Source organism: Montipora capricornis, chromosome 6, assembly GCF_036669925.1.
Source record: "Montipora capricornis isolate CH-2021 chromosome 6, ASM3666992v2, whole genome shotgun sequence".
Classification (NCBI taxonomy): Eukaryota; Metazoa; Cnidaria; class Anthozoa; order Scleractinia; family Acroporidae; genus Montipora; species Montipora capricornis.
Window position 1 is genome coordinate 23,723,718 of NC_090888.1, and position 12,500 is coordinate 23,736,217.

The window sequence follows — 12,500 nt, forward strand, 5'->3', positions numbered from 1 at the left end:
GCACTACACCAAAATACTATCACATTTGAATGATTGCTGTTTGACTTTGAATCCTTTGCAGTGCTTCGTTATTTGTTCGTCACGCAATGCTGTCATCCCATTTTAGGGAGTAGGGGTAGGGCAATTTCTATCCTGATACGTAACCACTTGGAGCACACAATCTTGTTGATTAGGAAGAGAGTAAAGTAAAGGAATGAAAAGGATGACTAGTTTAACTTTGTCTCCTGAATTGTCATCTGTTGTCATCTCTTAAGCGACCCGCTACCTACATTGAGTAACACTCTAGGGCTAAACTCGTTCCTAGGTCTTTTCGCGCTGTGCAAAATTTCTTTGATTACTTTTTCCCAAACAGTTTGAACGAAATCCAAAAATTCACCCGAGTCTCTAAATTTCGCAGCTTCCACAAACCAAACAATGCAAATACAAAACGAAGGCGTTTTATTATTTTTTTTAACTTGGCAGAATTTATTTTCGAATACTTTTGCGGACAGTCGGAGCTTTTGCAAACTTTTTTGTTTTCTCAAATAGGCCACGTTCGATATATCAATATCTTAACATGCTCCAAGGCTTTCGGGTCAAAATTGTAACTTTTTAAAGTTTCTTTAATTTGTCTCTCAATTCCCGAAAGAGACTTGGACACAAAGAAAACAACACCAGAAAAAGACGTTTGTCCCGAAAGCCTTGGAGCCATGTCGGAATATTGATATATCGAACGTGGCATATTGCTTTTCGCAACATGATCATACCGTTACCCCGGTACCATACGCATCATCTTGCGCAAGCTTGTGCTCCCCTCCCGCGCCCACATGTGCTTTTTTGGCACGACAAATCTTTACAAACCCCTAGCCCGGTTTGCAGGAAACAAAATGTCGCAAAATTACTACCTGAAGCATTTTGTGAGATTCCGCCATACCAATAAAGAACTGATGAAGGACAGCCATAAGAAAGAAAAAGGAGATATTGGACTAGACCATGCCAGGAAGAACTAGCGCGTGGTGGGACTACTTTGTGAATGAAGTGGTATTACCTGAACATTTATTTCACATATGCACAATTCCATGTCCAACTCGTTCTTATCGCTTTTGAACCTATTAGTTTGGACAAATGAAGCCAATGAGAAAATTAAACGCTAGTTTGGGCGAAAATAATTTGCTTCGTTTTCTTCGAAATCAAAACTTATTAGTATGGTCGGGACCTGAGTTACAGCTCTTTCTGGGGTCTTTGAGCAGGTCCCTCACGTATTAAACACAGAGGAGATTCTCTATTCCTGCGGTGACGATCGGGGCTCTTCAAGGAAAACTTGCCCCTCCATAGTGGATGAGGTCTGTTGGCCCCAGCTCTCTATGTTGAAGATTGCGTTTCAAAGTGATTCGTTACAACTGCAGCTACCAACTAATTTCGTCAGAAGATCTGTGTAGGGCTTCTTTCGTTTAACGTTGATTGTTGAGATGTCAAGCTGATAAAAATTACATGTCTTGGAGGATCTGCACAGAAAACTTTGCGAGTTTAGAGCAAGCTGCGATTTCACAAAATTAATGTTATAAATGCGTATCATACATGATCGGATGCTGCAATGATATTTCTGCCATGAATTCGTTACTCAATTCTTGGTATGTTCTGTTCATGAATTTTATCCAGCTCTTTGGCGTGTTCATCTTCTTCGTCCCCAGATTCAGCAGCTTGGACAACTTTCTTTGAAGCAAGGGGTGAGAAGAAACTTGCAACTTGCTGAGAAGTTAAATAACTCGAAGCATCAAATCTAGAAGAGCCATCTGCGTTTCTAACTTTTCTCATTGACTTGTTGGAGGGATCAGCTTTCTTTCCAGTCTGTTCGCCGACTTTGAATACTTCTGTAAGTTATTGTTTCTGGTTTTCATTCAGTCGGGTTCTTTGAGTACTGGAGGATTTCAAAGCCCAGCCCATTGACAACGATGAACGGGAATCGGGTACCGTAGCTGTACCAGTATCCTCTGCAGGATTATCAACTGTGGCAACACCCTGTTCTAGTTTTGATGCAAAGGACATCATTGCCTTATCGAGAAGCGCACACTACTACGCTACTCACTATCTATCACAGATTATAGTTCACCACTAAATTTTCTCCGATTCTTATTGGTTTAAATTGATCACGTGACGCGATAGTGTTCGTCCGCGGAGAGACACTATCAGCCCATAGTGCCCGTCCGAGGAAAATAACCGGATGGATAGTCGTCCGCTGAAAATACCTCTGTAAACAAGCGGCCTTATGGAAAATAAACAATCGAAATTGTATTAAGAGGGTTTTTGTTTGTTTTCTTTTTCAAATTTTACATTGGTTGACGCGGCTTTCGTTTAATAAAGTTGAAAATAATTCAACATGATTTTTGAGCTGGCGCGCGGAAGAAAATTTAGTAGTGAACAATAAAGACAATAGAGTGTTTATGTCTCGGAACTATCGGTCTGATAGTTGCCCCTTGGAAATTTGATGTTCTTAAAACTAGCATATTTGCCCTCGAAGCTTCGCTTCTCGGGCAAATATTTGTTTTAAGAACATCAAATTTCCAAGGGGCAACTATCAGCCGATAGTTCCTCGACAGAGACACTCTATTGTTTAAGTAAATACTGAGTAGCGTAGCAATTCAGAGAATTACGCGCTAGTAGTATTGAGCACTCTTAGGATAAGTGAAACAATTTATTGCATTGTTTCACTTATCCTAAGAGTGCTGAATACAAAATATGCAAAGCAAACTGCAAATATGGAAACAAATATTTATATTTGTTTTTTTTTTTTTTTTTTGTTATATTATATACCGCTACCGGTATACGTACCCGCCAAAAAGGAAAGCATTGCGTGACGAGCTAATGATTGTGCTGCGGGCGCCGACACGCCTGAGAGAAATGGTCGCAATCAAATGTAATATGTTGGTCTAGCAGGTTTAGTACGTACAAATTAAGCAAGCAACTATCTGCAAATCAATTAGCAGTTGTTGACTTAGGTAGATGCAGTGGTGATCATATGCCCCGAAAGATTATCACAGATTATGGTATTCGACCATTGAATACGTGTGCAACGAACGTTGTGTACACAGAAGCAAACTTGACCGCTTAAAATGCGACAAATGGTGAGAGAAACACATTAAATCAGCCTTTGGACCTGCCTCTTAACGCAAATAAGGTTAGAACATTTCGAAATTATCAGCTCTGTGTCTCTTTCAACTTAAGATGGCTCCATACATCTGGCGCGTGCTTAAATATATGTGTAATGCCAGTTGACGACGGAAGGTGAAATATTTGCATTTTTTACGTACTTTGAGAAGCTCTTGCGTCGTTCACAATCATTTGCCCAAAGAAAGTTTTACGCGAATCTGTAGACCATCCTTCTACAATTGGACCAAAAGAAGCTTAATCCACTTGAAGGTTTCGCACATGGTGAAAACTAATTGTATTCATGAAGAACTTTTAAGTGAAAGAAATACATGTCTTCGAAATTTAATTATTTTGCACCCAAAAAATGACGCAACATTCTCCCAAATCTACCCAATACACATTTACACATTGCACAAAACTATTTGAGTGTTTTAAAGACGGAAAAATAATTTGTTTTTGCATGCGAGGCTTTCGAACTTGGTTAATAAAATGGTGCGTCAAATGACGATTTTAACAGAATTTGGTAATTTGCATTTTTCTTTGAAATAAAAGGATATTTTGCCGAAAAAATTATCCAGTAGTTTTTGTCACAACCTAGCCTATCTACCATAAAACTATGAGCGAAATCGAATTTTCGACCCTTGCCGAGTTATGTTTGATTATGGGCCGGGACTCTTAATGATTATTTCCATAAGGTCGCAGTCGTAGCAAGTATGATATTAAATACTTTAGGAAACAGACAACTTTTTTAAAAGACATGTTTCGGCATGCTTAAAAATGCCATCATCAGTTTAATGAGTTCCCATTAAAGTGTGAACAGTTATAACTGTTTATAGACTTTATAACTGTTCACACTTACATGTAAGAACTCATTAAACTGATGATGGCATAAGCATGCCGAAACATGTCTTTTAAAAAAGTTGTCTGTTTCCTACAGTGCTTAATGATTAATCGGTTGGTACAAATTGTACATCCCTACCATAAAATGTGTCCTAGGGCATGCTCAGATGTTAAATTATAGTATGAAAGTGCCTCTTTTGGGTAGGATGTTTTAAGTTTCAACTAGCCTATTTAAACTGATTAATGTTACAAAGTAAAAAAAACTCACATAATTGGCTGCAATCTCAGTGTGACTTGGGTTCAGTCCTTCATCTACTACGGCAACAACTACTCCAAGACCAGTGAAGTTTCTTTTCCAGACATCAATCACATTGAATGTAGGCTTCTGCACTCTGTTCTGTTAAATCAAGATATTAATATAATTAAGTGTACAATGTACATACACATAATATAGACCTACGTTTTGTTACGCTATACCTAGCTAACTTAAGCAAAAGGAAATAACCACACAGCAAAGAGGTTCTTTTGAGATTTGCACTTTAACCCTTAATTAATATACATGACGTAAAAAATTATGAATTTACCTTACAGGTTAAAAAGGTCAAAAGACAGAAAACAAAGACTTAAAAAGTGAATCAAAGGGAATTCTTGCCCTTTACATGTTAAGGCAAAAAGGTGCCAAAAAGAAAAAATGCACCCAGCAGTTTGTCTATTGATTTTCAGTGGATTATTGGAGACTGCAACCACTTTCACTGGAAAAAAAAATAACTAAAAATGCAGAATACAAAATATAATTATTTTCTTTGCTTAGCCAACTGTGATGTTCTTCCCAACATTTCATTTCCTATGTGATACATGTTAAGATGTCACGTAAAGGTGTAGCTTGGAATTGGTGATTTAGGCATGACCAGTCACCACCTTTACATTATCTACAAGCCTTTGTACAGCAATTTTCAGCTTGGGCTTTATTACTTAAGGGCTAAAACACTCCACTTACAATGTACCACATCTCTCTGTATAGTGGGTCTGTGGGCTCATCAAAATTTACTGAAGATGACAGCAACTTGTAAGACTTCATCTCTTGCTGCTCAACCTTCTTAACCTGTGTTAAATCAGTGGCAATAATGCTGTTGACAGTACTGCATTCCATAAAACATAAACAAAAACTTTACATCATTATGATTGTATCTTAATTAATTCACAGTCAATCTACACAAACACGTAGACCAGCACAGGGTGTGCTTCAGTCCCAAACATGCTACAATATACAGTGCATTAATTTATGATTAATTTACACATGCAATTTAACCAGCACTAGGTTCAACTTAGCAAATTATTTTTGTTACGGTCATGGTCATCTTCTCAGCTGGGCTTTTGCAAAGCATTAGCCAGGAAATATTAAAAATGATGTTGGGGGATTGCTATCATAGTACCAGGCCTTCACGAAAAACAGTGCTAGACTACACTGTAACCACCTTGTTTTCTTTGGCTGTCACCTCCAAATGCCAAGCTTCAGATAAACACAGGCTGTTTGTACATTAATGACTTTGTGTACAGCTACAGTGTATAGAACATCATTTAATAGCTTCAACAACCACAATGAAAATTGCAAAAAATAAATGTGTGTACATGCAAGAAAGTAGAAGTGATGGCTTGAACTCACAGTAGGTTCTGATGCAAGTCCCACATGAAGATAAAAACTGGAAACATGGGATATTTTCTCAACATTATTATGTTGGAATATGAAAAAGTCTTCAATGACCTGAAAGCATATTATAAACAAAAAGAATAAATTTTACAGGAAACATTACATGTACAGTGTATATGTTGTAATTCAATTTTGACCTCTGGTTTATTTTTTTTTTGAACCAATACAGAATTTTGAACCAGTCCAGAATTTTTTAATGAAAGGGTAGTTTCTAAAGAAACTGTGGTGGTGCATCAATGGGGAAGTAGTATACAAAAATTTGGTTTTATATATAATGTAAATTGGCCACCATACAGAGATTCTAAAAGCTGACGTTTTGAGCGTTAGCCCTTTGTCAGAGCGAATTGGATTCCCTCTGACAAGGGGCTAACGCTGGAAACATCAGCTTTTAGAAGCTCTTTACGGTGGCCAATTTACATTATCAACTCCGTCGATAAAACCAAATTTTTGTATACCAAATTTTTTAAACTGGTTTATTTTTGTCAACTACATGTACATGCATGTACAGCTGTAGTTGTCTACCCGATTAGTAGGGCACATGGGCCCGGCTATAAGATTTGAGACTTGCATAAAGTTATTATCATCATCATCATCATCATCATCATCATCATCATGGCATCTGACAGGATGCGGCGATGCGGATCCACATAATTCCCTAAAGTCTGCATCCTCCGCATAAAACTGATAACAATTCCTACGCATTTTTTGGCAATGAGCTTAGACTGTAGTTAAACAGTTTTCATAACATACCCTAGGCTCAAACTATTTTAAAAAAAAGCAACAAGGTATGAAAATTTAGCCGCAAGTTATAGTCGCACATTAAATTGATCATTTGTAAAAGTAGGGAGAATCATTGCGATGAAGTTGTACAAAACAAAATAGGAGCCCGCAATACGTATGTGTAAAATACCGCTGAAAATGTTGAATGATCAAGAGAATGGATCATTGTTCAACCACATCACAATTTTGCTCCATTTCTCCAAATTGAAACAAAATTCATGACGAGAAACAAAATATTTTTTTTATCGCTTTATTTATTTTAGCAAAAGTGCCGATTACTATTATTATTATTATTATTATTACATGGCATCTGACAGAATGCAGCGATGCGGACCCGCATAATTCCCTAAAATCCGCATCCTCCGCATAATTACGATACTTTCGGCATAAAACTGAAGAAATGCCTGATATTAGTGAAAGAGCAGCTTCTTATCATCCTCACAAACACAAAAGACAAAGAGATTGACTACTTTGAAACGCTTATTTTCCTAAAGAAAACACGCCATTTCGTTCGCAAGATGAAAGTTCGTAAGCAGTTTCTACGCATTTTTCGGCAACGAGCCTGGAAAATTTAGCCGCCAAGTTATAATAGCAAAATTAAATTAATCATATGTAAAAGTAGGGAGAATCATTGAGATGAAGTTGAACAAAACAAAATAGGGGCCCGCCATAAGTACATGTATGTGTAAAAACCCGCTGAAAATGGTGAATGACCGAGGGAATCAATCGTGGTTCAACCACATCGCAATTTTGCTCCATATATCTCCAAATTGAAACAAAATTCATGACGAGAAACAATTTTTTTTTAAATCGCAAATATTTATTTTAGCAATGCCGATTGCTAACCCTTTTATTTTAATGGTGAAAGCTGGTCGCAATTTGGCGACTCGTCCAGATATCGCAAAGGGAAAAAATTCAGTCATAAATGGTCCTGATTCACCATAAGCATGTATATACATTGGACAGGCCTAATTATTAGTTCTATAAATTGTTTAAATTTCTTCATAATCCGGTGTAATTTCCGCATAATCAACGCATGTTTACGCATAATATGGCCAAAAATGTCCGCATAATCTTTAATTTTTTTCCGCATCCTATCAGAAGCCCTGTTGTTATTATTATTATTATTATTATTATTATTATTATTATTATTATTATGTCCAGCTACAGGTACATGTATGTTGAAATGGGTGCTGTTATGGAAAAAATTAAACGGGTTTGATACATGTAGATGACTTACATGTACATGTAATTACTATATATTTACATATCACTTATAATAACTACTATATACAAACAACAATTATCATCAAAGATCATTCATGTTACAAATCAGTTCATTAATTAAACGTCTCTTAAAAACCTTAGTATTCGTGATTTCCCTTAAATCTTTACTTAAATTGTTCCATACTTTTACGCCGCGATAATAAAAGGCGCGTTGGCCAGCATTGATTCTACTAGATGGAATAAGTAGAATCAATGGTGAAAACCTTGTTCCCAGGGTCTCCATTGTCTTTGACAAAGAGACCCTGAGAACGAGGTCGAATCATGGTGTTCAATCTTTTAATCTGACATCCTTCCAAGAGAATAAAATATTAAATACTTTTGCATCACACAACTCTGGACGCATTATTAATTGATGGCTGACAAAACGTACACTTTGAACTACCGGTATAACTTAAATAAGAGTGATTCAAAATGGATTGGAAATCTTTACATACTAGCCTATGTAGCTGGCGGTTTTGTTGTTGTGGAATGTGATTTTGAGCAAGGAAGGTTGGGGCTGGGCAGTTTTGTGAATAGGAGATGTACATTTTATTCCATCTATATAATAATTAGAAGGAAAGTGAGCAAAATCAGCCGTAAAGGTCATAATTTATTCTGGTCACCCATTTTGATTCACAAGCTGACGCAAGTATAATTATTGTACCTTTTCTAGCCTTCTTAACAGGAATTTTTAACGTGTTTGAGGTGAATTAACTAATGGTCAAATTTTGCCAGCATCAGATAATGCAAAAATATGTACTGTACATACAATAGGCCATTTCACACTTGTTTGCTCAGTGACCTGCAAGACCTACATGTAGCCTATAAATGGCTTTGAGGCTGCCGATGACCTTGTATTGATACAGATCTCACTGCTTTTATCGTGTAAATTGTTGTTGTAATTCTAATTAGTCTACATTAACATTAGAAATTAGCACAATGGTGTGTATCAGGTATCATTCAGGGCCCCCGGCAGCCGCTTCCACTGTTAGGCCTGGTAACTTACAGTGTAGCTACATGTACAACTATACATTAACTACGGAATACAGGGCCACACAGGGTCAGCACATCCAAATTACATGTAGTTAGAAGCTTTTGTAGAACGAGACACACAACAATGGGAGCTTTTGTTATTCAATGATATGGAAATAAGTGGCCCTGTATTCTGTAGTTAAGCCTGGCCGCGAATTCTGTAGTTACTCCAAACTGTTTCCATCAATCGTTTCCACAACTGAAGACCATATAAATGAGAAGTAGACTACAAATGCCATGAGCACTGATTTGTCACTTTCAAGCGGCGAAACTTAGGTACAGATGATGTAACGCTCAATTTTGGGTTGGGAATTGTGGTCTTTTTGTGTAAGATTGCCATTTTCCAGAATGCACGAAACAAAAAAATGGATCTAAGGGTATCCAAGCATTGGACAAAGAATGCAAGAGGACAACACGTACCCTTCCTAAGTTTACAAAGCCATGTTTTTTGGCCAGTCCATCTGCGTCGTTGTCACTGCCATCAATCTGTACTGCCCAACGATTCGAATACTCCAGTGAGTTCGATAATAAAATCAGAGACAAGCAAACACAGTAGAACAACAACACTGTTCCCTGTACCACCATCGTAAAACGATCAATCGCCTCTTACAGTTTCATAGCTCTGAAAAACATAGTCGAAGTCACATGCAAGTTTGTTCGATGAGCGGTTACTTGGCCAAAACAATCGCGCGAGAAACTCGCGCGATCTTCTTGCACTTCCGTGTTTGCTGCAAAGAGCAGAACACTGGTATGGTCTGGTAAAAGACTTGAATTTTATAACCATACAATTTTTAGAATAATCCTGACTGTTTCCTGAAAAAAAACTCAAATTTATTTTTTTGTCATCGTCCTCATCCTTTTGTTCGTGGGGTATATCATGATTCATGCAGCTTCATAGAGGTTTATAAGTCGCCATGAAGAGCACGCTTTTGGTGGCAACTAAGGATAAACACACATGCATGCAAATTGTGTCCCAACTCTGAGGGAATTAATTAAACTAGCATAACGAAATGAGGAAAAATTTAATAATTCATGCCATAAATTTCATACTTCATGACGTTCGTAATCCGCGATCAGGCGTTCTTTTCTTTAGAGACGGCGCGAAAAGTACTTTTTGCGCCCTCTATAAAGAACAGAACGCATGATCGCAGGTCACGCAGGGCAAATATATGGACAATAATATACAAAGTTCGTGCAGAACGTTTAAGAGCTATTGTTTTACACTGTCCACATCGTCCACGTTGTCATGGAGTCTTACAGAAAGCCCCATGATATCCACTCAAACTATGCATTTGATATCCTTTTCACGTTCTTCCTTCCTGTTGAGCTATTAATAATATTTTTCCGCTAGGACTGTTGACAAGCGAACAAACGAGTGGTTGTTTTATGCACGCCTTCAGCGGAGGTACGTTTGTACCGTTACAGTGAGACAGGAAGTACCTAAGCTATGAAGTGAATAGCAAAGTTCTTGCTACGCTGATGCATGCATTCATTATTTCTCGTGATGGAATTTCATCGATATCTAAAAATTCCTTTGCTGATTGTAATGCAGAAAGTGACGTAAATGCACAAAAACACGTCGGGGTGGACATAGAAATCTAGAAATTAGAGATGTTTTCGGCGTCGTTACAGAAAGAGAGGAAACATCTAAACTCTTGAACGGATGATGCAAATGCCAAAATACTTGCTTTCCATGATCAGTTTTTTTTTCTTTTCCTCTTCATCTCATGAATCCAAACCGCACGCACACTTTTTGGGTATGGAAATTAAGAAGCACGCAAAGTCAACTCGCAACATCTGATACTTATTGAATGAAGGGTCAGCGCCACTGAGAGGATATATGATACGACGAAAGCGCAGTAATGAAATCCACTTTTCTTTTCTTTTTTTCTTTTTTTTTTTTCACGCCTGCCTTTCGTTACTGCCCAAGAAACGATGATCCCCAATATTAGGAACTTTAAGATCTACGACGCCGACGTCGATGAAAACGTCACGTATAAATATAACTTTGCAATATCGTAAGTCCATCGCGATTACTCCTCTCGTTCACGTTGTACAATGTGGACGAACTATCCTTAAGAGTAAAAATAGAAAATGAAAGATTTACATTTGTACGCTCGCGTTGTCGTGAAAACCTCAAAAAACGTGCTGGACGTGCGGCACGACTCGTACCTTTCCTCTTTTAACCCAATGATATTGTTGTTTCGTCGCGTTCTCGTTGACAACCACGTCGTTGATCTTAAAGTCCCTATATAAAAAGTTTAGAAGTTTTAAGACCGTTTTAAAGCAGAGAAACATCTATATTTCTTGTAAATTTATATAGTTCTTACCTTTTGAAGATATTTTAATTTTTGTAAATATTTTTATCATGGAAATAAACTGATTGCATGATAATAATAATAATAATAATAATAATAATAATAACAACAACAACAACAACAATCTATCAGGACACTTCGTCTATAATATCGATGAGGTTACCCAAAGAATGGAAAGAGATGGATGGAATAGGGAAAAGATTAACCTAGCGCGAGAAATAATGGAAAGCATGAAGAATGAATCGGAATGTCCCCCAAACTTGAGAAACATTGAAAAGTGTAGATTAAGGGAAAAGATTGCGAAAGTAAATGAGATTATACATTATTTGCAAACCAAGGATATCACAGAAACGAACGATTTACTACTTGCTATTGGTCGAGTGGTTGCAAGGAGACTGGGTGTTAAGCGGAATGAGAGGAAACCTAAAACAAAACCATGGTGGAAAAAAAGGATTAAACTCCAGATTTCCCAACTAAGGAAAGATCTTAGTAGACTGGAAAGACTTAAATCAGGTGAGCTGCAAAACATTACAGTGTGGGAAGGTCAAGAACGGAGATATTACTTGAAAAAGAAAGGAGTGACCATAGTAATTGAAGAACTGAAACCACGAATATTACCCAAAACTGCAAAAGTCAAACGCTATCAAGAAAGGGTAGACCAGTATAGACAAAACCGAATGTTTCGTACCAACCAAAAACGTCTCTTTGCGATGCTGGAGACGGACGAGAACAATGATACTACTATCCCAGATCGGGAGGAAAGTAAGAATTTTTGGAGTAACATATGGGATAACCCAGTAAAACATAATGCGAATGCTGGATGGCTAAAAGGATTGGAAAGAAACCTAACAGGAATAAACCAGCAGAGTAATTTTGTAATTAATGTGGAAGGAATAAACAAGCAGCTGAAGAAGACAGCCAACTGGAAAGCTCCTGGATTAGATGGCTTACAGGGATTTTGGCTGAAAAATATATCATGTAGAGAGAGATTAGCCATCCAGTTGCAAGACTGCATTGATAATAATGATACTCCGACCTGGTTTACTAAAGGACGTACAGTACTGATTATCAAGGACAAGAAGAAGGGAAGCATAGCATCGAACTTTAGACCCATAACGTGTCTACCTCAAATGTGGAAATTGCTTACAGGAATAGTGTCAAACGACCTGTATCAACACCTAGAGAACACAAACTTATTACCGGATGAACAGAAAGGATGCCGTAGGAATTCACGAGGAACGTAGGATCAATTGCTTATGGATAAGATGATTATCAAGAACTGTAAGAGGAGAAAAACCGGTCTTGGAATGGCGTGGATTGATTATAGAAAAGCCTTTGACATGATCCCTCACTCATGGATTTTAAAATGCTTACGCTTATTTGGAGCTGCGGAAAATATGGTCCAGTGTATAGAGAAGAGCATGGGCCAA

General features: G+C 37.5%; 2 protein-coding genes across 12 annotated transcripts in view; both read right to left on the bottom strand.

The window, feature by feature from the left end:
- The window catches only part of LOC138050372 (furin-like), a 26,209-nt gene extending 16,795 nt beyond the window's left edge, over positions 1 to 9,414 (bottom strand). Inside the window, exons 1-4 of one of the 2 annotated variants that reach the window (XM_068896711.1) lie at positions 9,173 to 9,413; positions 5,630 to 5,728; positions 4,964 to 5,068; positions 4,235 to 4,363 (exon numbers count right to left, since the gene is read on the bottom strand). In XM_068896711.1, the coding sequence (XP_068752812.1) occupies positions 4,235 to 4,363; positions 4,964 to 5,068; positions 5,630 to 5,728; positions 9,173 to 9,337 (498 nt within the window). In that variant the 5' untranslated portion in view covers positions 9,338 to 9,413. Of the gene's footprint in view, positions 1 to 4,234; positions 4,364 to 4,963; positions 5,069 to 5,629; positions 5,729 to 9,172 lie in introns of both variants that reach the window. The other variant, XM_068896712.1, reaches the window with a different exon arrangement.
- LOC138051811 (uncharacterized) overlaps positions 1 to 12,500 on the bottom strand; it is a 215,030-nt gene that overhangs the window by 179,087 nt on the left and 23,443 nt on the right. The gene's annotated exons all lie outside the window — the stretch shown is intronic.